This window comes from Hypomesus nipponensis, chromosome 23, assembly GCF_054491055.1.
Source record: "Hypomesus nipponensis isolate SF chromosome 23, ASM5449105v1, whole genome shotgun sequence".
NCBI classification, from domain to species: domain Eukaryota; kingdom Metazoa; phylum Chordata; class Actinopteri; order Osmeriformes; family Osmeridae; genus Hypomesus; species Hypomesus nipponensis.
This window is the reverse complement of record NC_140383.1, coordinates 13251015-13274642: the sequence shown is the minus strand read 5'-3', so window position 1 is coordinate 13274642 and position 23628 is coordinate 13251015. Positions and strand designations below refer to the sequence as shown.

The 23628-nt window shown below is 40.7% G+C and overlaps 1 protein-coding gene across 1 annotated transcript; it reads left to right on the top strand.

Annotated features, from left to right (window-relative positions):
• Positions 1 to 1902: 1902 nt before the first annotated feature.
• sacs2 (sacsin molecular chaperone 2) lies at positions 1903 to 23585 on the top strand. The gene is made up of 8 exons (XM_084689870.1): positions 1903 to 2046; positions 2949 to 2992; positions 3526 to 3613; positions 3828 to 3927; positions 10318 to 10464; positions 10574 to 12008; positions 12092 to 12180; positions 12306 to 23585. The coding sequence occupies exons 2-8, from the start codon at positions 2967 to 2969 to the stop codon at positions 23273 to 23275; spliced, it is 12855 nt and encodes a 4284-aa protein (XP_084545996.1). The 5' UTR covers positions 1903 to 2046; positions 2949 to 2966; the 3' UTR covers positions 23276 to 23585.
• Positions 23586 to 23628: the final 43 nt, after the last annotated feature.

Genomic DNA, 23628 nt, shown 5'->3' with positions numbered 1-23628 from the left:
TTTTCAATGTCCTCTTGTTCATCACTGTTAGAATAATGTAGCAGTTGATCCAGTTCTCTTTTGCGTTTTCGCCATTCTCTTACTCTTAAAGTCATCTGTAAACACAGACGTTAATCCAAATGAGTTTAATTTTACTGTTTATTTGACTGGGACCTGTACAAGAGGAAAAAGGATGAGATCACAACACGTACCTTGTTTAGGTGGTTATCTCCTAAAAGGGAAGGACACCTCACTCCTAACAACACCTGACAGAAAAAATAGGTGAAACACCTCAAGTTTTCATTCTCCTTCACACAACAGTTTGTTGTAGTGTTACAAACTAAACTAGAGCCCAAGGTGTAGGGGTGTATGGTCAGTCAATGTGTATGAGGGGCACAGCAAAAAATGGTCTTCCATGGGCTATTAGGAAAGCCTTCCCTTGTACCAGTCCAATTTTCCAGTGGTGTGTCATATCCAAGAGTATATCTACTAAATGTATGCCAAATGTAGACTAAATCTGTTGAATTTGTGTTTTGTCATTGGCAGATTTAAATTGTTTTACTATCTTTGACCACAAGATGGCATATTTATGTACAAAGATAAATGTAATTAATGTACCGGTATTATACGTTGTAAACTACTGTGAAGCAAGGCAGATTGTTTACACGAAACATGTAATTTAATATGAATGTGGTTATTATTCATTGATATTAAGCCATATTGATTTTGTTCAGCTGTGTATTTTTGCTCGAATGCAAAGATAGTTAATAGACACGTGACTGAACTGATATTTGGTATGGGGCAGATTAGCTCTATTAGTAAAGTAATCGGCCACAAGTGTTAATGTTTTTGCTATCGGGCGATCGAATCCCACTTCATGCGGGCTTGCAATTTTTTGGTCTCCATTTATTTTACCGTGAAAGACTGTAATGTAGTGCTCACTTCTACTTAGAAGTCTAGATGTAGGCATATCGACTTTTTTCCTCAAAGACGTCAAGATATATGACGATATATGCGATCCTATACCAAGTCGCTAGCTAGCTATAGCTACGTCAGTAGGCTAGTTCAAGGCTGGAGTCTGGACAGCTGCTTATCACTTCGCATGTTCTGTCTTTGGGGATTTAGGCTAACGTAGGCAGCAAATTATGATTTTCTGCTGTGCACGAACCAAACTGGTCTCTGATGGTATTGTCAACAACATCGATGCAGAGCTTAATGTGGGGTTTCAAGATGTAATGTCGTTTTCCATTTGGGGGAGCGTGTTTTTGTATTTGGGGGAGGTGAACAAGTCATCCGATTTGGGGGGACTTGACTCGTTTTCGGGGGTAGTGTTTTCATTTGGGGGAATGTACTCATATTAGGGGGGGTCTTTTGCACTTCAGGGCCACCGTAGAAATAGCATCTGATATTAACACAGATAACCGACATTCTTCTCTTGAATTCTATAACAAAGAAAGCATAATGTGAGACTTCTGTCTCCCCTATTCGTTTGGTTGCAATATCAAGACGAAATCCTCCCGCGAGGAGGTGCCACCGCCAATCCAGAGTCATGCATCGGGTTATACAACAGACCTTACGGAACAGTGCGAAATACCCCCAAAAAACTCAAGTCAATCACCCCTTTAAGGTAAACTGAATGTAATAATCAATCTGACATTTTTATTTTAATCGGTCACAGGTTTGCAATTTTATCTCTCTGACTCTCAGAGCAAATGGAGATTAAAGATGAGTCAAATGTATTGGCTTTCAAAAAGTAGGCTATGGGGGAAGCGAAGTTGGTGGTTTGTTTGAAGTTGGAACAAGTTCAAAGCTATATGCTTTCGTTTCAGGGGTGGAATGAAGTGAAACGGAACTGAGGCTTTTGAAGCGTCCCGTTGCATTGAGGGATTCACACAAGTTTCGTTTCACGAAAACCGGATGATTGTTGAATCGATCAATATGGCAAATTGGGTGGGACTTTAGGTAGGTTATATATTTGGTAAGCCAACCTAACTGAACCAAAATCTCTGCAAGTCAGCAAGTGATGAATGATCTCCAGAATGATCACAGCCAATGATCACACATGAGGTAAATGTTTTAGCCTATTTTAAATTGCATTTGCAACACCTTATGATGATGCCCATGATTAGGGAGTTAATCAACAAATGTTTTTTTCTCCAAACTGATGTCACTTGAGTGTTAGGTTATCAATAAAGAAGTTTAGTTTACGTGAAAGTTTTATGTTGATGTCTAAAATATTGATATACAAAAATTAATGAAATTTGTCAGCACGGTTATGGCTACAGTGGCTCGTTGACCACTTAGGCTATGGGTTATAGAGAGGTTTGAGCTATCTAATTGTGGTCTTACTGAAGTAAAGATTTATATAAGGTATAGGTCCGTGTAGCCTACCTTGTGACGAGCCATTTACTCGTTTGTTAAATTATTCCATATCCTTTATGTTGGTATCTGCAAACAATGCAAAATAGCCTCGTAATATCGTTTTGTCATTTTAGTAACTCAAACACACATTTAAGTAGGTATTACGGCTTGTTTTTGGTTGTTTCGTTTTTTTTTTTTTTTTTGAAATGATGAAATAACCATATAACACAAATGGTATAACGAGCCATTAATCGTTGTTTTGATTATTCCATATTCTTTATGCTAATATCTGCAAAAGCTAGATGAGAAATAAGATCGTAATATCGATTTGTCCATTTCGGATGTCAGAACCAGATGATGAGGAAATGCGTGGATTCCGTTGTTTTGTTTCATTTTGGAATTACAGAATAACCATATAGGTCTAACCCAAACGTATAACGAGCCATTGCAGTGGTTAAACCCCTTCAATATGCTGCAATAGTACTCATTGTAATTTAATTTAAATTCAGCAGTCCGTTGTGTGGACGGCTGTCGCTCGATAGGCCCACCTCTGTTGTGTTCAATACAAAGGAAAGGGATAACTTGCCCTACCTTTTTCTTACTCACAGTAAACAACGTTAGGAAGTATGAGTTCAAGGCCACAGCGAACTCGGTGAGTATAATGATTAAGTTGCTTCATCTGCTCTTTAAAACATAGACTTGCAGCGATATTAAAATAATGTTCTTGAAATAGGGCAAACATTGTAAAGCCGCAGCATAGTAGGCTACTAACAATTGGCCTGTGTGTGTGTGCGAAAGAGAGTATTATATTTTAAGAGGAGAAAGATACTGGTGCTGTACAGATTTTAGGCTCAGAATTTCCATACAGTTTGTTTATGTTCAGTTTATGTTCACAGTAATGGCATTTCCTAGTCTGTAGACATTAGGCTACATAAACATATTACACCAACAGAAGTAGTTCTACAGAAGTAGGAACACTTTTTACTGTTTTTTTAATCAATGTACAACTAATTAATCTTATGTAGGTTTCCTTTTATACCAACAAACTACATTTTAGAATAAACTAAATGTGCATAGTTAATTTGTGAAAAGTCTAAAGATAAAACAACCTGCTTTTAATTTAAAAATGTATCACGCCCCACTCTAGTAAAAAGTTTCTAAATAATGTTATTTTTTTCTGGTTAGTCATGCCTTTGGTGCAACAGCGCCACCCTTTATTGACTACCTAAAGGATATCTTAAGACGATATCCAGATGGAGGGCAGATTTTGAAGGTGAGTTTGATAAACAAACGCTCAGGTAGTCATATGCAAGCTATGTTCTCAAGAAATGTTCTTAAAATGTACCAGAGGGAAGCTATAATTTCCCAAAAGTATAGTTGTATGAAAAAGGTTCTTTATATCCTTGTTCCTTTGAATATTGTGTGCCTGTTTCAGGCAAGTCACTTCCATTTGTTCAGAATCATACCAACATTTGTGGCCTTAACAGGAACTGATCCAGAATGCAGATGATGCTGGAGCTTCCCAGGTGGTCTTCATTCATGACGAGAGAACATATGGGAGTCAGGAGGACTTGGGGATTAACCAAGGTTTGTTAAACTGAATTTTCATTGGAGAAATTTCATTTTGGGACAATAATACATTGGGTAGCTATCATAATGTGACTGCATACACTCAGTTCTGCATTAGTTGTGAAATCTGATATACATGATCATACATTTGTGGTTTGGCTTTGATTGTATGGTCATCTCTCTAATAATCTCTCTAATAATGCCAGGAATCTCTGTCTTGTCTGTGTATTTTTAAGAATGGGATTTTAGGTCAGCGAGTTTCCCACAATTATCTTGAGAACTGGGCACTCTGCAACGTTCATATTTTGCAGGTGTCCTTTTTATAATCCAATGGAGTGCAGTGCTGCGTTTGACATTGATTGGATAAGCATTTCAACATTTCCAACAATAAGCTCTTAATGCACCAGAGTTTTTGTAAGGAAAGTAGGGACTTTTTGTTTTGTTATTTAGAAGCTAATTCACTTTTACAACCAATATGGCCAGGTTAGCAGTGCTGACTGCTGGCATAACATTGAATCAACTGCTTTTAAAGGGTTTTCTTTATGGATGAAATGGTGGCTAGAAAATAGAAGAACAACTTAAAGTGGATACTTTCAGTGAATTTTGTTACATTGCAGTTTTGTTAAAACTGCTTACACATTATAAATTTGCAGAAACTCTTAATACCAATTCAACTAAGACATTAAATCAACAGCTGGATTACGGACATGGGCACTATTCCTACCCCTCTAGCCTCCTTGGTTGGTTTCTTGAGGCACGGATATAGCAATTCACAAACGGGCATATGACAAGAACTATGTTTGTACACATTTTGTCTCCTCCGTCATTTGTTGTGTCTTATTTATGCAACTGCCATACATAAAATACAAGACTATTTTACAGCATTGCATAGCACAAAGGAAAAAATACAAACATTAATGTAAACATAGCAAATGCCCCTTAGGCAGAACTGTACATGCAAGCGCTGTATGGTGAATTAAGCCTGCAATTAAAGCATACTGGCTGAACCTTTATGCTTGTAAGGACTTCTGTTATGATCTAAATGTCGAGATGTCTGTGGTGGTAAGACAATTTTACAGAGATCCAATACATTTTGATCAACATAACATAAGCAATTGATAATATAGGAAAGAGCAGACAAATGAAGGCTACATAATCATTTGCATGAACATACCACAGCATTGGGAATTTGTTTAAAATAATAATAAGAAACTAAGCAGTGTCCCACCAGCCCCAAGGGTCTTCAGAAACAGAAGTAACGCTTCCCTGACCAGTATATGTGGAAGAGGTATAGGTTCAGCAGGCCCTAGCATAGTTTATCTAGATAGATTTTATTTTTATTCTTAAAAAATATATACATATTTTTATTCTTAAAAAATATATACATAGAAAAACACTTCAGCAACTCTTAAGGATGGCAATGAACACATAAGAACAACCTACCATCCTTCGTAGAAAGTAGTAAAAAGGAGAGTAGAAGAAGACTATATAGTAGAAATTAGGGTAGTAGACTGCATTCTATGTAGGTAGGCCTAGACTATGTAGTCTGCTGGAATCACACACAAGGAAGCAAACTCACTGTAGCGAAGCCTTGACCACTGTTCAGTCTGTCTGCATCTCTGTGTGTCTTTGCATGTGGGACATTTTTGAATGGGGTTGGTAACTTAAAAAGGTTTAGCAAAGGCAACCAAGTCAGGAAATATGAAAGGTATACTTCGCTCCAAAGCAGTACCTGAATATTATCATCAGTTTTCCTGGTCATCTTGAAACACAAAGAATCAAAGACACGTTTTATTCAGTTGTATAAAGCATTTTCATTGTTTAAAGTAGCCTATATGTTGGCAAGCCTCTATATTACTTCATCCTTTCCATCTGGCTTCACCAATGTAAAGTGCAAAATACTGTCCCCATGGGTGTATCCAGGCCCACTGGAAGACTCAGGGAGTCCCCTACTGTCTGCCATTGACATTGTGAAATATGCTTGAGTGCCCAGGGTGCCCCTTAATGCAATAAATGATAGTGTGCCCTCTATACATTTCAAAACCTGTCTTAATGAGTTCCTTTATAGTAGAGAAAATGCGATGCAGTACCCTATAAGGTGCCCTTACAATGGACTATATTGGACTGTTCCCGTGCCCTTACTTCCAATGGAAAAGGGTGCTGTTATGAAGTGCCCTTTATGCTGCCCCTACATGCGTGTCCAAACGGTGCCCTTTCCAAAGAATTCGATTAGATGCTGTGCCCAACAGTCTCCCCTACAATGTGCCCACTAGGGCATGCGTTCCCAAAGTGAGGCTGTGATTGTTACACTGGTGAGAGCCCATGTCGTGCAGTAGCAGCCCTTTAAATGTTTCCACCCCTGCCCTTCAGACAGCCACATTCTGCCATTGTCCAAGCCCCCTCTGGATCTGTGGAGGTAGACTAATTTGTGGCGGTGCGTCGCAGAATCAACACCGGCCGCCACATGTTGCATTTCGTAAAAAAACTTGTTTTTAACACTATTTAGGTTAAACACACACACAAAGATCTAGGAAAGTTCAGGTTACTTTTCGCTAGGTACCTACGAACATGTCAGTTAATTGAAGGTTCCCCTTCGTTCTTTTGGTGAGAAGTCTCGGGAGCAAGCTACTTAACCGGCGTCATGGAGCTGACCAGTTAAATAGTTATTTAGCACTAGCGTTGCTACCTGCATATGCAGAAATTATTTGTTTGTGGTTGATTTTGTGAAAGTGTGAATAATTTTGGATGAATATTTAATATAATAAAGTTCTGTGTAACAAATGATTAACGAAGGAATTATTTTGAACCCCCCCCCCCCCCCGTTTGTCTGAGGGCATTATGGATCCGTATTGCGCTGTGAGTACTAGCAGAGAATGTCTAATAAAGGGAGAACTCCTAGCCTGACGTTGTCCTACTCATAATTCTAGTCAGAATATGAGTCTGAAAACTACTATCCTACTGTATCCAATCAGCGCTGAAGTGTAGTACCTACCCTTTCCGTTCAGAGTTAATGTAATGTGTTTTTGAGTTAATGTAATGTCGTTTTCCAGTTGGGGTAGCGTGTATAATTCTAGTCAGAATATGAGTCTGAAAACTCTCCGTTGGGCTGTGACTATGGGGCGTGTTTCAACCGAACTCGTAAAACAAATGCCTCTTCGCTCAATTGGATAGACCTACAACCAATCAGAGCAACGTAAAATGTTGTTTGTTGAAAACGAATTCAACCCAAGGGCTCTTTCGTGACGTTGTTGATTACGTTACTGTTGATCATCTGTCCTTCATTGTATAATGCCCGCCCTGGCAATTTCATTGGTCCGCCCAGATTCTGGTTTTATGTAGTTGTTCCCAATACGAGACCCTCCAGACCCAACTTCCCAACCAAATTTTTTGGGGCTGGAGTTGGACCGGCAGCCAGGCTAGAGAACTCCCACTCTCTGGAAACTTCTGGGTTCTGAACTGGTTGCAGTTCCACTCTAGTTCCATGTGAGGGCACAAACGGTCGAGTGCAGAATGAATGGAGGTCTATGGAGATATACCCCTCAAAATCCACTTTTCTCAGGATATAATTTTAGTAGTGTCTAGTAATTTGAATTCTGAATTCAAAAGGGGAGGCAAAAAAAAATACACACCGCTGTTTTTTTTTTTTTTATGTCGCCTTTCCGTTCTAAAAAGCCTTTGAAAATGTCATTGACGTCATACACATTGAGCTACTGCTTGACGGCAAGCTCTGGTTACTTCCACTTTTCTCTCGAGGCATCGACAACACAGCTGACAGGTTAGGCTCTCCCTGTCAATACACATGCTAGCAAGAGTTTTGGCTTGCTAATGTTGTTGCTAATGTTGCTAATGCTCTGACATTCTGGTTCTGCTTCAGATGCCATTAAGCGGGATCTCTGGTCGTAGTCAGTCCTTCACTAACCAATCAGCATTCGTTAGCAGAATGCTAGCGTGTTATGGGCAACACCGACTTACCCTGTAAGAAATCGAATGGACATAAGTACTCGTTCATTCAACTTTTGACCTGTAATCCATGTTGAACATGCAAAAACTACAATCAAATCTGAGTTTATCAACGACAATCAGGCGAAAGAGACAAATTTAGCCATTTAGCTCCATAGACTCCCATTCATTTTGCACTCGACCGCGATCACTCCCAGTGGAACTCTGGTGGAACTGCAACAACATTCGGTACAATGGGGCTTAATAGGGAGTGGGCAGGCCCTCCTTAAACAGGCTCTGGTACTAGGTCACCACACGGATAGCATGACTACGCATCAGCCAATCGGAACGCTCGTACTCTTAACTTTTTGGAGTATTTTGTTTTTAACTGAAGTGTTGTCTCATGTGAGGCAGTTGTTTTTGTTTGTAATAAATAATCAAGTGTGATGATGAAGTACGGTATGGTTATTTTGTACCATTTCTTAATTGAATTTACTATATCAATTACTATACCGTGATACATACCGTAACCGTGATGTAAAATTACTCACACCGTGATAGGAGATTTTGGCCATATCGCCCACCCCTAAGGCAGACTATGTTAATTGGAAATATGGAAATATGGGGAAGCTGTCCATACACTGTCAGCCAGAATAGTAATAACGCGTAATATAATAATTATATATTCTTAGTCATGCTGAGAAATTTTAGATAACTGTTTTGCCAAGCAAAGTGTGCTACAGTTTGGGTCACCTTCTGATCTGCTGGATCTGTGCAATAATACTTATTTCAGTGAATCCCCATTTTAGTCATGGTTATCTTTCCCTTTTATCATAAAGTTCAGCATTTAGTCTCAGTTTGTAAATGGGTGTGGCAAAGTTATTTTGAAATAATGTATAATTTTTTTTCTAGATGTTTAGACAAAAACAGTCTTAGCCCACATCAAGTGCAATTAACCATGGCCTTCTCCAGTGTTTTGAATTTTATCCTACAATTTTCAATTGCTGCCACATTCATTTTTGGGCTATTATTCTCAATCTCCGGTTGAGAATATTGCGACATAACTTTGCTTTGTTTTTTGCAACATAACTCCTCTTTTTGACGATTGCCTAATCTGGGCTGCACAGTCTAAGTTTATTGAGGTCTAGCTTGAATTAGCGTTAGCGACGTTGATGGAACACCCCCCAGGACAAATAGTCACTCTACTTTGTCCAATGAAACACAGGTGGCGTGGAGATACATGGAGATAGTGTGATGAGATAGTGTACCATCGACAACAAGCAATGATAATAAACAACGTAATGATAATATTTCCATCCTAACCCATATGGTTTTCCAGTTGTAGTTTTATAACCTTTTATATCCTATAACGTTGACAAAGAATGTGTTTTGAAAATTGCTACTGTAGGAGTTTTGTTTAAATGGATTTAGATAAAAATAGTCGAAGACGGAATATCTTTCAAAGTCAAGGTGGCCAGATGGTTTATTCAGCAATGCAGCAGCAGTACACATAAGACACACAAAGCAAATCATTCATGGGATGCATACTTTATATAGTCTAAATGATGACAATCCCCCTCCCTCCATAATACTATTTCTCAATGTTTTCCCATACTTCATTCAAGGTCAGTCACCTTCTCAACGGGCCCGCCCCGGGTGTAGCCTACTCACTAAATCTCTGTCTACGGTCAGCTCGACTTGTCTCCTCAGTTCCCTTCTTCTCACTTGTGGGACAGATTCTCTCACTTTGAGCAAGACCAGACACATGGCCTTGACCTATCGTATTTTTTGGAAATAAAGCCGTGGTTTATACCCTGATTCAATTTTTTTCCTGTGGTAAGGCTTTTATTTTGGTGCGGCTTATAGCACGTTTTTGTAACAAAAAAACAGTAGAAACACTTTTTTTTTTTTTTTTTTGTGAATGCTATTTAACCCATTAAGGAGTAGCGTTGTACATATGTGATCGTTCGAATACGGGTTTCACAGCGTAACATCGCATATATGCGATTTCGAACATTCCAACTGAATATTTTAGATGGACTAAAACTATGCCACAAACGTTTTAGTATCCATTCAAAATGTATGAATGAGAAGGCAACAACAAGTAACACTAGCATGGTAGTAGCATTGCTACGAGTATTATGCTAACTAACTTAGCCCGGAAGCTAACTAAAACTAGCTAGCTACCGTTTCTGAAAAGTATGTTATGCACAAAGCTCCCATTCTGGTGGGGTGCGGTTTATAGAAAATGCGGCTTATTTTCCGAAAAATACAGTGTTTAGGATCCAGCTGCTAACCCTTGGCAACCCCAGGGCAGACAATGTGCAGCTGCGGTCACAGTTTCTGATGGGTCACAGCTTTCGGTGCAACACCGGCCCTAGCACATTTGGCGCAAGGGGCAAGGTTTACACCCCCCCCCCCCCCGGGACGCCAACCTGGGAGCCTAAAACTCACTTAATTTTTTAACAGGACCTGCACTATATGCCTTCAACAATGCTGTCTTTACTGAGGATGACTGGCATGGCATTCAAGCTACAGGCAGGAGTGTCAAGCGCGATGACCCAAACAAAGTTGGGAGGTTTGGGATTGGATTCAACTCGATTTACCACATAACAGGTTAAACATGACATTACTATACACATTGCATGCTAATGAGGTGATTTATAAACCATGTGAATACCCTATCCCATGAAACATACAATAAACCACGTTATCTCATTTTTAGATGTTCCATGCATATTCAGTTCCGAGTGCTTGGGGTTACTGGATCCCCAAGAGAAGATACATGATCGAAGACCAGGCTTTCTGTGGTCCCTGGTTGATAAGGAAGATCAAGGCACATTAATGAATGCTCAGTTCCAACCCTTTCAAGATATTGTCCAACTGCTCACCGGCAAGAGTTGGGAGAATGTCATTATGGAAGATCAAAACTTTAATGGGACACTCTTCAGATTCCCCCTTCGCAGTAAAGCTTCAGAGATTTCCGATAATTTGTACAACACTGATAAAGTTGTTCAGCTTTTTGACAGCTTCATAGCTGATGCCGACATAAGTCCTCTGTTCCTGAGAAATGTGTCCTCATTGTCCTTGATGCATATAGACATTAATGACTCCATCAACATCAGGCTGAAAGTGACCTCTTCCAGCCCTTCAACAGGTCTGGGTTTGATGTCTGGTGCAGATTTAAATTTTGAAAGTTCAACATGCTTCAAAGTTATAACTTCAGAAGACCAAGAGCAGACAAAGACAACAAGGTGGCTTGTGACCACATGTTGCATGAAAGAGGGAAATGTAACAAAGTTGGACTTACTTGCAAAGAAGCTATGTTTTCGGCCTCAGGTTGATTTAGCATTCCAGTGTGGTCAAGACAGTGTCCCAACTGATGGTAGACTGAGCTGCTTTCTGCCTCTTCCAAATAATGAATCCAACAAGACAGGTCTCCCAGTATATGTGAATGCCTGCTTTGGCCTCACAGACAACAGAAGACACATCAAGTGGCAAGAGGAAGACCAGAAGTATGACGAAGCTGCCTTGTGGAATGAGCTATTGATAGAAGAAGTGCTCCCGTTAGCTTACCTAACTATCATCCAGGACGCCATCAACTTATCCAAAGGCTCATTATCTGATCTTTCTGCCTTCTCTGTGTATGGTCTTTGGCCAAATGTCTCTCAGACTGGACATAAAGAGAAGTGGCATAAAGTTGCAGTGGATGTCCTAAAACGGCTTTTTGGAGCAAACATCCCAATCTTTTCCCTTGCTGCAGATGACATACAGTTTGTCTCTCCCTCAGAGGCTGTATGCCCATCCTATAATTCTATGGCACCTGAAATAATGGCTGCTGTGACAAGGACTATGATCTTCTTTGGTGAGAAGCTTGTAACCTTTCCAGACCACGTCTCAAAAGCGATTCAATTGGCTTTTCCAGACCCTGATGGACTGAAATGTGTGACTCCAGACTTTGTTCGAGATGTTCTCCACAGAGATGCAGAGTTCAACCTATCCAAAGAGGACAAACTCTGTCTTCTGGAGTACATCTTGAGTGATGGGAATTACCATGACCTTTTGGGTCTTAAGTTGCTTCCTCTCAGTGATGGAACTTTCAAATCCTTCACAGACAAAAAAGATGACTTTGTGCTGATAGACAACAACACTTTTCAAAGGTAAGTTCTTTTCTTGTTAGTCTTGCGGGATTGTGATCCTCCAATAGTTTTTTCCTCTAAAAATATGTTTATTTCCGGTCCAGGGTGCTGCTGCCAGGATGCCAAACCAGATTTATTCCTCAAGATCTGAGCCCCACCAGCGTTGAACATCTAAGGAAACTAGCAACAAGAAGTAAGAATTTCAGTGTGTGTCAATGCACTGTACAAAGACCTACATTCTAGGTAGATTTACTTAGAGATTATATATATATGCTTTCGCTTGAAACCACTATATTTATACTATGTTCATTTTTTCAGATTTATTCACTGTATCCAACCTGGATGCAGCATTAGTTGCTGAATTGGCCATTAATTATGTACCAAAGGAATGGGAAGAGACAGATGGGCATGTTACCTGGGCTCTGGGGAATGCTCAGCATCCATCCCTGAAGTGGCTCCAAGAGTTCTGGAAATTTCTTGACTCTAATTTTGACGAGCTACGGCATTTCATTGGCATGCCATTAATACCCATTGAGTCCTTGCGGGATGGAAGCCATTCAAAACAACTTGCCAGACTACAACAAAAGCCAACTCTACTTTTCAAGAATAGTAAGCAAGACACCCTGTCAGACCATGTTGCAGAAGTAATAAGGAAGGTTGGGGGTACAGTTGTAAATCGAGATGAATGTCTTCAGCACCAAGACCTTGAATCGTATGTGTTTCCACCAAGCCCAAAGAGTACTTTGCAAGTGCTCATGAACTTGGATGCCCAAAAGGTCATCAAGGGACTCCAGTCAGCTTCTCATACTGAAAAGGAAGAACTAAAACACTATCTGTCTTCACTTGGTAACCTCTCAGTCTCAGAACAAAACCTTGTCTTACAACTGCCTCTATTCCGCTCAATGGCTGACGATTATGTTGCTGCACAATCAAAGCAGGCTGCAGTGTTAAGTTCACTTCCAAAGATCCCATCTGATCTTCCCATGCCTGATTCAGTTGTGCAGTGTGTCACAGAGGCTGATCGCCGACTTCTATGCTTGCTTCATGTTGATCTCTTAGATTCCGCTCAAGTGTCCATTTGTTTAGTTGATAGCATTAAGATGAATTACAGGAAACAAGAGACAGAGAGGATAATGACCTGGATCTTACAAAATGGCAGTTTTCTTTTCTCTCAGAATGAGGACTTGTACAGCAGATGTGCGGATTTGAGCTTCATTGAAATAGAAAGAGAAGAGCGGAAGAAGGCATCTGGCTTTTTCGATCCAGGAAACAAAAAGTTTAAAATCCTCTTTGATGCAGATTTCTTTCCACCACAAGTGTTCACACAGACTCCAGAGATGATCAAGAGCTTAAAGTCCCTTGGATTGCTGGCCCAAGAAAGGGATATAACTCCTAGGAATGTTTTGCATGTTGCCACTCAGATTGAGAAATTGCATGGTCACTCACCACAAGAGGCTGGCAAAAAATCTGATACTCTCTTGAGACTGCTGAATGATAATGATCTGCTGTCTAAGTTTTCTGCAAAGCAGCTTCACCAACTCTCACAACTGCAATGGATCCCATGTGCAAATGCAGGCGCAATGGTAGGCAACAGCAAGGGAAGTACAAAAACACGTTTTTTCAAGCCAGAAGAAGTAAGAGATACAAAATATGAAAACCTTGTGGGCAATGTCATGCCTCTCACAGGAGTCTTCAAAGAGACAGTGAGCAGGCAACTTGGACTTCTGTGCCTGCCTCCTGCTGAAAAGGTATTGGACAATTTATCAATTAGTGATCCACATGGTGTGCAATTCAAGATTACATTGCATAGCACTTACAAATTCATGCAAGACCACATGTTAGACTTCATAAAAGTCATGTTGCGCTGTAAACCTTGGCTATGGATCCACAACCAATTCGTATTTCCCAGAGATGTAGTTTTGACCTACCCACCTGATCTGGATCTGACCTCCTACATAGGGAAAGTGCCAGAGGAGTTTCTCCCTTACAAGAGGTTGTTAACCGAATTTGGAGTGAGGTCATGCCTTTCAGAAAAGGAAATAGGGGACATCCTAACCAACATCCAACATTCCATTGATGAGAGGCAGCCACCTTTTGGAAACCCCTCCGAGCTGAAATTGTCCGTAGCCATTCTGAACTGGATGAAAAAGGTGCGTAGGGCTGTCAGTGACGATACCCCTGTGCCAGTGATGGAAGAGGGTCAAAGATTTACCTTGAAACCACTGTCCTTGGCCTTGTTTTGTGATGTAAGCAGGGATGGTTTGGATGATCTAGAGAAGGACCAAGAGGAGTTCTATGTCATCCATGAGGACATTTCAAGAGGGACTGCGGAGTGGCTCAAGATACCACTCCTTAGCACTCGGATCCTCAGTCCAGAATACATTGGGATAGAACAGTGTGGGCAGTCAGAACCAATAACACTGAGGATTAAGAACATTCTCAAAGAATATGATGAGGACAAAGACATTTTCAAAGAGCTAATTCAAAATGCTGAAGATGCTGGGGCGAAGACCTGTAAGTTTATGGTAGATTTCAGAAAACATAAAGATCCTCCTGAAAGTTTAATATCCCCTGGAATGAGCCTATGCAATGGACCTTGTCTTTGGGCATTCAATGATGAGCTCTTCACAGACAATGATTGGAGAAATATTACCCGAGTTGGATCTGCATCAAAGGAAAACCAAGTAGAAAAAATTGGGAAATTTGGACTTGGATTCAATACTGTGTATCATTTGACTGACATTCCCTCCATTCTCAGTGGAAATAAGCTTTTGATACTTGATCCAAATGTGACCCACCTGGAAAAGCACATAAAAGGCAACGCAAGTCCTGGAATAAGACTTGACCTGTCTCGACAACAGGTTCTACACAGATTTTCTAATCAATTCAAACCCTACAAGCGCATTTTCAATTGTAATCTGTCCAAGGAAAGCACTCAGACAATTTACCCTGGCACTCTCATCAAGTTACCTTTTCGAACACAAGAAGAAGCACTCAAATCAGAGATTTGCTCAAATGTGTATGACCGAAGTGACATAATCACATTTCAACAGGACTTTACCAATAACTCACAAACCTATTTGCTCTTTCTGAAGAACATAAACACTGTATCTCTACAAAACCTTCCCAACAATGCCTCAACTCCTCCTGAAGATGGCCAGACAGAGACACTGTTCACAATCTCCAAGAAAATTGTGGAAGTGATTCCAGTTGACAACGCTCAACAAGCAAAACAAATTAAGGCTCTGGCAACCTTGAGGAAACCTGGTACAAAATACAAACAAGTCATTAATTATGATAACGTCAACATTGCTGAAATAACTCAACAACATTGTAGAGGATCAGATGTACAATTCTGGCTTTTATATAACTGCTTTGGGACACATCAATCTTTACAAATGGCCCAGAGAGAAAATAATAAGACCAAATTCTCCTTGCCAATTGCTGGTATAGCTGTACCCTTAAGTCGTGAAAAACAAACTGGCAAATGGGTGAAGTCTGAAACTAAACTTGTCGGCCAGGCCTTTTGCTTCCTTCCTCTTCCCATTGACACAGGCCTCCCTGTGAATGTGAATGGAACATTTGCTGTGACTTCTAATCGCAAAGGTCTCTGGGAGAGTGGAGTGAAAAATGAGTGGAACAGAGCTCTGCTCGAGGATGCTGGTACCATGGCATACGTAACCGTACTCCAAGTGCTGAAGAACATGGCACAAAATGGAACATTGCAAAGTTACGATTACTACACATTTTGGCCCAATGAAGAGAAAGTGAGCAAAGCCTTCAAACCATTGGTGGATGCCTTTTATTCCGTCGTCGCACAACCACACCATGGCAAAACTCTCGAGCTCCTAAGTGATGGGAAAACCTGGTTCTCAATGGATAAGGCAAGATTTTTACACACAGACATTGAAGACAACAAAGTTGTTGGAAAACTTGCAACAGAGGTGTGTCAAGGCAATCCCAAGGCACCGTCATCCTGTCATGTTGTTTCTCTACCAGGGTGGGTGAGACAAAGTTTTGTAAAAGCAGGCTTTGATAAGATCCTGCAGGAAAGAACTATGAATTGGGAAGAGTTTTACCAACAACTGGTGTTCAACAACTTGAGCACCATGGATCCAAAGAGTAGGGATGCTCTTGTTCTGCACGCAATTGATCTGAATATCTGTGCAGTTGACAATCTACTAAAGAGCTATCCATGCATCCCTACACAGACAGAAGGACAACTACAATTCATACAAAAACTTGTGAACCCATCGGGGAAAGCGGCCTGTTTGTTTGAACCAGAGGAGGGGCGTTTTCTTGATGGCACCAAAAATGACTTTTGTTCTCCCAAACGAATTCAGCGTCTAATAGAACTGGGGATGCTGAGTGACAGGCTTCCTTTGAAGGAGATCACAGAAAGAGTGAGGATCACTACTGGTATTTGGCACAAACACCAGGAGAAGGCATACAGGCACCTTCAGTGTATCCTGGAGTTGATGAGGATACACTGCAACATGCAAGATGAAAAAGATTCACCATTCTGGGACACATTGAGGAACACAGCATTCATTCCAGCATTCCATCCAGTAAATATCAATGAAGAAAGTGACATAATGGTGACACTCCAGAAGCCCATGGATGTTTACACTGACAAGTGTCGCCATCTAGTCAACCTGACAAAATGTGTTGTTGACCATTCACTTCTTAAAATACACAGCGATGATGTAGTCCTCCAGAAGTTGAGAATTTGCGCAAGTCCGCCACTTAACATTGTGCTTCAACAACTAAATAAAGCAACCTGTGTGTCACCAAATTTTGATAAAAAGGTGCTCTTCAATATAGCTCATGAGTGCTACAAATTCCTGAATGAGTGGCTGTGTGACAATCAGAGGGACAGCCCACTCATTTCTCAACTGGCACACTCTTTCCCTTTCATTCTAGCAGAAGACAAGTTTGTACACGTGACATCTGTAGCAGAATGTGGAGAATTTGATGCTAAACCTTATCTTCATATCCTTCCACGTGCCTTTGTCAGTTTTAATGAGCTGTGGAAATGTGTAGGCATCAGCAATCAGTTCACAGTGCAACAGTTCAACAATGTTCTTGATAAATTATCTACTCAATACGGGCGCAGATCACTTTCCAAAAGTGACCTTCAAATTTGTTTCACAATTATTGAAAGGGGATTATATTCAGCCAAAGAGACAAAGTACTTGCCTCATACCAATCAACCAAAGACACAAAGTGCTTGCCTCATACCTGATCAAAACGGTGTTTTGCAAAAAGCAAACAATCTCTACTACAATGACAGCCCCTGGATTCCAGTTTCAGGCGTCACTTTATGTCATGAAAACATCCCTCGTGTCATGGCTCTCCATTTTGGAGCAAATACAACAAGACATCACACACTGAAAGATCATTTGGTGGAAGACTTTTCACCATATGCCACAGAGTTTGGACAACACGAAGAACTAACAGTCCGTATCAAAAACATACTTGCTGCTTATCCATCAAAGAAGGATATCCTGAATGAGCTAATCCAAAATGCTGACGATGCAGAGGCAACAGAAATTCACTTTGTGTGGGACAAGAGAAAGCACAGTAGCAAAAAAACATTTGGAGACAGATGGAATCCCTTGCAAGGCCCTGCACTGTGTGTGTACAACAACAAGGTTTTTACGGACGCAGATATGAAAGGCATTCAACAGCTCGGGGAAGGTGGAAAGCACAGCATTCCAGGAAAAACAGGAAAATACGGACTCGGATTCAACTCAGTTTACCATCTGACTGATTGCCCTTCGATTATAACAGGTGACAAATGGCTCTGTATATCAGATCCTGGTCGAAAATATATTGAAGGCAGAAAACTACCTGGCTGCAAGTTTGACCTAAGAAGTGAATTTAAAGAAATGTTCAGCGATGTCTACCAAACATTTCTTCCAGACACGTTTGACCTTGAAAAGGGCACAATGTTCCGATTACCTTTCAGGATGGGTGCTAATGCAAATGTATCAAAAATATCACAACAGGGAGTCACTGAAAGAGACATTGAGGAGCTCTGCTCAGCTCTTTCAGAAGATCCTGAGGGGCTTATTCTCTTCCTGAAGAACATTGGCAAAATACAGTTTCATGAAATCAACCCAGAAACAAATATGCCCAAAACTATATTCTCAATTGAAAAAAGACTCCCTGAAAAGGGCAGTGTGGAAAGGCTTAGGTTTCAAAACCATATACAAGATGTACTGCTAGGTAACAGCACAATGTCACCAGATCAAGCCATTTACAATGTCCAGATTTTATTGTCTCATGAAATGGAAAGTGAGTGGACGATTGCAGAGCAGTTTGGCTTCTTGGAAAACACAGTCGTAGCACAACAGTCTTTAAAAGTTCCCCAGGCAGCTTTGGCAGCATGTGTAAGATCCAAACCAGCTGGGAAGGATTTCATTGGAAGGGCATTTTGCTCTCTGCCATTGCCAGGTCAAACAGGACTCCCAATCCATGTAAATGGAAACTTTGAAGTGGATGCATCTAGGAGGGATCTCTGGAAAGAAGATGGTAAAAGTGTGAAAGCTGATTGGAATGAATCTTTGAAACTGAAGATAATCGCTCCGCTGTATGCAGATCTGCTTCATCACATTCGCTTTCAGCTGAAAAATAGGAAAATGATTTCCAAATGCTATGATCCAGGTTTAAACTGCTCATTCTTGTTCTTTTTCCCTCATGTCTCAAAAGACACTAGCCATGACTGGCATGACATGATCCATGAGGTGTATAGATCAGTCAATGAAAGGGAGCTCACAGTTATTCCAATACTACAAAGCTCCACACAAAAAGTTCCACCCAACAGTATAGTAAATCGACTCCCCATTAAGATTTTCTCTTTTGGTTGGTGTAGTGTGACCAAGAGAGAACTTGTCGAAATGCCTTATTTAGCAGATCGCAACGCAGAAAACCTAACTGCAGTTTTAGGGGATGTTGGTATGAAGTTGGTCCCCTTCTCTAATGAAATGTCAAAAATATGGGAAAGTTTTAAAACGGCCGGAGTTGAGGTGAAAACAATCAGCCCTTTGACAGTTGGGGAATACTTGAGAACAAAACCAATGAATGATCCAACCAAAACAGAAATGGATTTACCTCTACCCATCAACCAGACTTTGATCAGAGACAAAAAAACATGCTCTGTACTCCTGAACTACTGCTTAAAAGATGTAAAACCAAACAATTCTCAATCCATCAGTGGACTTCCTCTTCTTCTCACACAAGATCAGATTCTCAGAGTGTTTAGCCTTGACTCACCCAAACTTTTGACAAGGTTTAACAAATTATTCTGTGGATATGAGAAAGATTTTGCTGATGACCTCTTCCAAGACCTCCATCTTCTGCAGACATGCTTTATTAAGGAATTGACAATTCCTGTTGCAGTCAAGTATTTGAAAACTGCCCTGCTGAACCTACTTGTAGACTGTGATGTGGATCTACACAGTGGTCTCCATGTTCCAAATGGGACTACAGACAAATTCCTGAAAGATCTCTGGCAATTCTTAAGTAGTCAACTCAGACAGGCAGCACGGGAAGACAGAGATCAAAATCATGCTCTGAATTCTATCATGGAGCTGTTCTCTGACTTGCCCATTTTGCCTGTTGTCTGCCCGAGGCTAAACAACAAACATTTGCTTCAAAAAATGAGCAAGATGTTAAGTGTAATTCAGTACCCGTTGGATGACATTTCAACAATTCTTCTTAAACTTGGCGTCACGAAACTTAACTTGTCATTCTTCCTCAAGTGTGACAAAGAGCTGCATCAACATCTACATTCAGGGTACCTGGACACAAGGAATGAAATCGCTGTCTTAGATCAGGTCTGTCAGCTGAGACCCTCAGAGTTTCAACCACTTCTCAAAGAAGATTTGAGTAAACTTCAGTATTTTCTTCAGTCTGGAATATCGAAGTCTAAGGACACACAGGCATTTGTCAAGAAACTCAAATCACTACCATTATTTGAAACAATCCTGGGTGGGCGACAACAGATAGATGGACACAAAAAGGTGTTCATCCTCAGCACTGACTTAATCGAAATATTTCCAGATTTGTACATGGCAGATGAGAACATTTTTCTCAAAAGCACTGTTGAGAATAAGGACCTGGCAGAAAAGTTAAAAATAAAAATCTTAAATGATTTGGAGTACTTTGTACAATTCATCATGCCTAAAATACATCAGCTTTCAGAGGCTCAACAAATTATTTCTATTCAACTTCTTTTGTCGCTTCGTCTTTCAGAATTTAATAATGAGTGTCATGACCAAATCATCTCTACAATGTCAAAAGTGAGATTAATTCGCAATGCCCATGGGAATCTGGAGATGGCCTCATACTTCTTTGATGAGAATGTGATGTTGTACAAGATCATGCTGCCTCAAGAGAGATTTGTACCACAAGGGTTTTGGGATTCAATCTCTAAACATTCTCAGGACATTATTTCAGCAAAACATTTGATCAAAAAACTTGGCATGAAGTGTACTGTCACGGATGATGAAATGATCGAGTTTGCAAAACAAATAGAATCAGGAGCTCAAGGCACTGCCAACCTCAATGCACTTAAAAAGAAATCTTCAACACTGTTTGACACCATTTTAAAGAACAATGTCAAAAAACGATCACCAAACTTTATGGAAGTGATTGGTGGCATTAAGTTCATATATCCTGTCCGAATCAAAAGCAGTTTGAGCAGATATCATCAAGCATTTGCAACTGAGAGGACAACCGTTGCAATCCGAGGCTCTTTGATAGAAAGAGACCCTGATCATCAAAATGTAATCTGGACCTCAATGCCCATACTGGCCTTACCCAACAACACACCGACAAACTTGCAAATGATGAAGGATGCTGGAGCTGTAGACAAACCACCTCAAGAACGAGTTACATGTAACCTGAAAAACATCTGTAATTCCCCATGCAAATTTGTAGACAACATTGAGACTCGTGCGGACGTTTTCAGACAATCCTATGCCTATCTTCAAGCAATGGACTTTGACCCCTCTCCATTGACTGACCTCCCTATTGTGCTGGTTGAGCATGATAAAGAACTTGCAAAGGCTAAACAAACAGCACTGGTACTTCCCAATCATTTGGATTATAGACCATATTTGTACCGAATTCCTCCAGAAGATGTGAAATATGAAAAGTTCTTCAAGAAAATTGGTGTCAGTGACATGGCTACTGCAATGCAGTATTGCAGTGTGCTAGAAGAAATTCATGTGAATTCCTCTGACAAACAAGCATTGCATGCAAATCAGCTGTTAGCGGTCAAGCGTGCAGTAGAGCAGCTATTTTGTCTTTTAAAAGAAAGTCAGTCAACCCCAAACCTGCCACAAATCTTGTATCTGCCATCAACAGATCATAGATTATATCCTTCACACACATTGTATTTCAATGACACTGTCTTCCAGGCCAGCACGTTTGAGGATGCATTGAAAAGCAATTTGAGGCTCCTTGAGAAACTCTCCTACTGTTATTTGGTGAAGGACGTGTACATGGATCAGAAACTCCTGCAGCTTTTACCAGAGAAGCTGAGGCCCAAAATGCTCTCCAAAATAACTGTGTACAATCTGGTGGAATCAAGCAAGCAGCTTTGTGAGGATGGAGAGGGATGTGAGTTTAGTGGGTGGTTTCAGAAACGCCTATCCTCACCTGCCTTCACACACGGACTGATTTGTCTCATCAGACACCAGTTTCAGGGGACAATAATAGAGGAAGATGTTGCTATCAGCTGTCAGAAAACATTTGGCAATATTCAGATAATCTGCTGCAAGTACCTTGAAACAGGGCTTTGGCTTGACCAACAGTCGCTAGATGAAACTTTTCATGATGTTGAGATGTTCGTCAAAAAGGGGCAGCAATGTTGTTCTATCTATTTGAAACACAATGACGAGATTGGCCCTAAAGTGATGAACAGGATCACCATGAGACTGACAAAAGAAATAAATGCTAATTTGGAACACAAACTCTCGGCAGACATTCTTCCAGTCCTTGGGGAACTTCTGATGTGTGACCACATGCTGGAGGTTGTGAAAACACTAGAGGAGAATGGAATCTACAACATTGCTAAAACAGAGGACTTCCTCCCACCGAAGGCCGGAAGTGTTATTCCTGATGAATGGCTTGATGCCCTTGACATGAACATCCTCAACAACTTTGAGGAAGGGGAGTACGTTGGCTACAAGAAGGGATCCGATGAGGAATATGTCTACGCAGTAATTGTGGAGCAGTTGGATACCCCACCAGGGATCTCAGGACGATATTCTAGCAGATACAAAATACAAATTGGAGAAGATGAATTTATCGAAGTAAGCACCCTTGATCTTCATCAGTTCAAACGGGAAGAAAAGCGATTCACCTCCACAGGATCAACCTGTATGGCAGTGCAGCATGTCGCAGGCCCTGTGCCACATGAACCCCGTCCATCTGTGCCAAGGCCACCTAGTTCTTCTGCAAGGAGCTTACCACAGTCTATTGAGGAGGTCAAAGAAGAAATCGACGAATGCCTGTCAGAGATCTGGATTCTGCCCATAGAGGAGAGGTACAAAGCCATCCGTCGACTTTACCTGAGATGGCACCCCGACAAAAATCCTGACTTTCAACAGCTTGCCACTGAGGCATTCAAGTACTTGAAGAACAAGATAGAAGAACTTGAGAGTGGCAAAAGGAGCACGACTGACCAAAGACAAAACACACATTTCACTCGACCAACAAAGTCTCCGAAATGGAACTCAAATTTCAGTGGCTTCTACCATCAGTGGGATCAGGAGGCCAACCATCATCGGGGTGGACGTGAGAGAAGTCACAGACCTCACTATTCCTACTATAACAACTTCTGGACACACTATGGGAATGTGCCACAGCCTAACAGAGCAGAGGCCCAGCGGTGGTTCAGACAAGCAAACTGTGATTTGACAGCAGCTCGTAGTGAGGCCGGAAGAGGGAGCACAGAGTGGTGTCTGTTCAAGGTGCACCAAGCAGTGGAAAAGGCTCTTATTGCCGCAGAGTACAAAAGACATGGACACCATCCTACAAACCTCTCCATCTCAAGCATGGCTGAGGACGTGTCGGGCTTCAGCCTCCAATTAAGGACTTTGCATAGCATTGTGGACAGACTGAAGAAAATTGGAGTTGACCCCAAGAAGACTCAGTATCCCAACTGCCACCCATCACCCTACATTCCAAACGAGCGATTCAAATCTGCAAGTGAAGTGCAAGTGCTGGACTTGGCATCAGAGCTTTTAAGCAAAGTAGATGCATTTATTTTCTGAGATGGTGATATGTTTAGAAGTTCTAAATGTTAAGATTTTGCATGTTAACTTACTATAACTATAACTACTGTATTTTTACATGATTTGATGTACCTTGTTTTTCTTTATTTTAATAAGGATATACTTGAATCATCTACAGTACTTGATTTCAGATACACTTTTAGAGATTAAAAGTGTTTTGTTTTGTGTCAGTCGAAAAATGTAAATGAATAACAATGAAAAATGTTTGTAAACAAACGTTTGTGCATCTGACATGCATACTAAATGTTTTCGCTGTGAATCTGATGAAATAAAACAAATTGAAATATTATATGCAGCTTAAATTTTTCTCTACTTGTTGTTCATCTTTCCCA

Coding starts and splice junctions, on each gene's coding strand:
- sacs2 (XM_084689870.1), top strand. CDS start 2,967: ATGAGTTCAAGGCCACAGCGAACTCG. Junction 3,614..3,827: donor ATGGAGGGCAGATTTTGAAG/GTGAGTTTGATA, acceptor TGGCCTTAACAG/GAACTGATCCAGAATGCAGA. Junction 3,928..10,317: donor GGACTTGGGGATTAACCAAG/GTTTGTTAAACT, acceptor ATTTTTTAACAG/GACCTGCACTATATGCCTTC.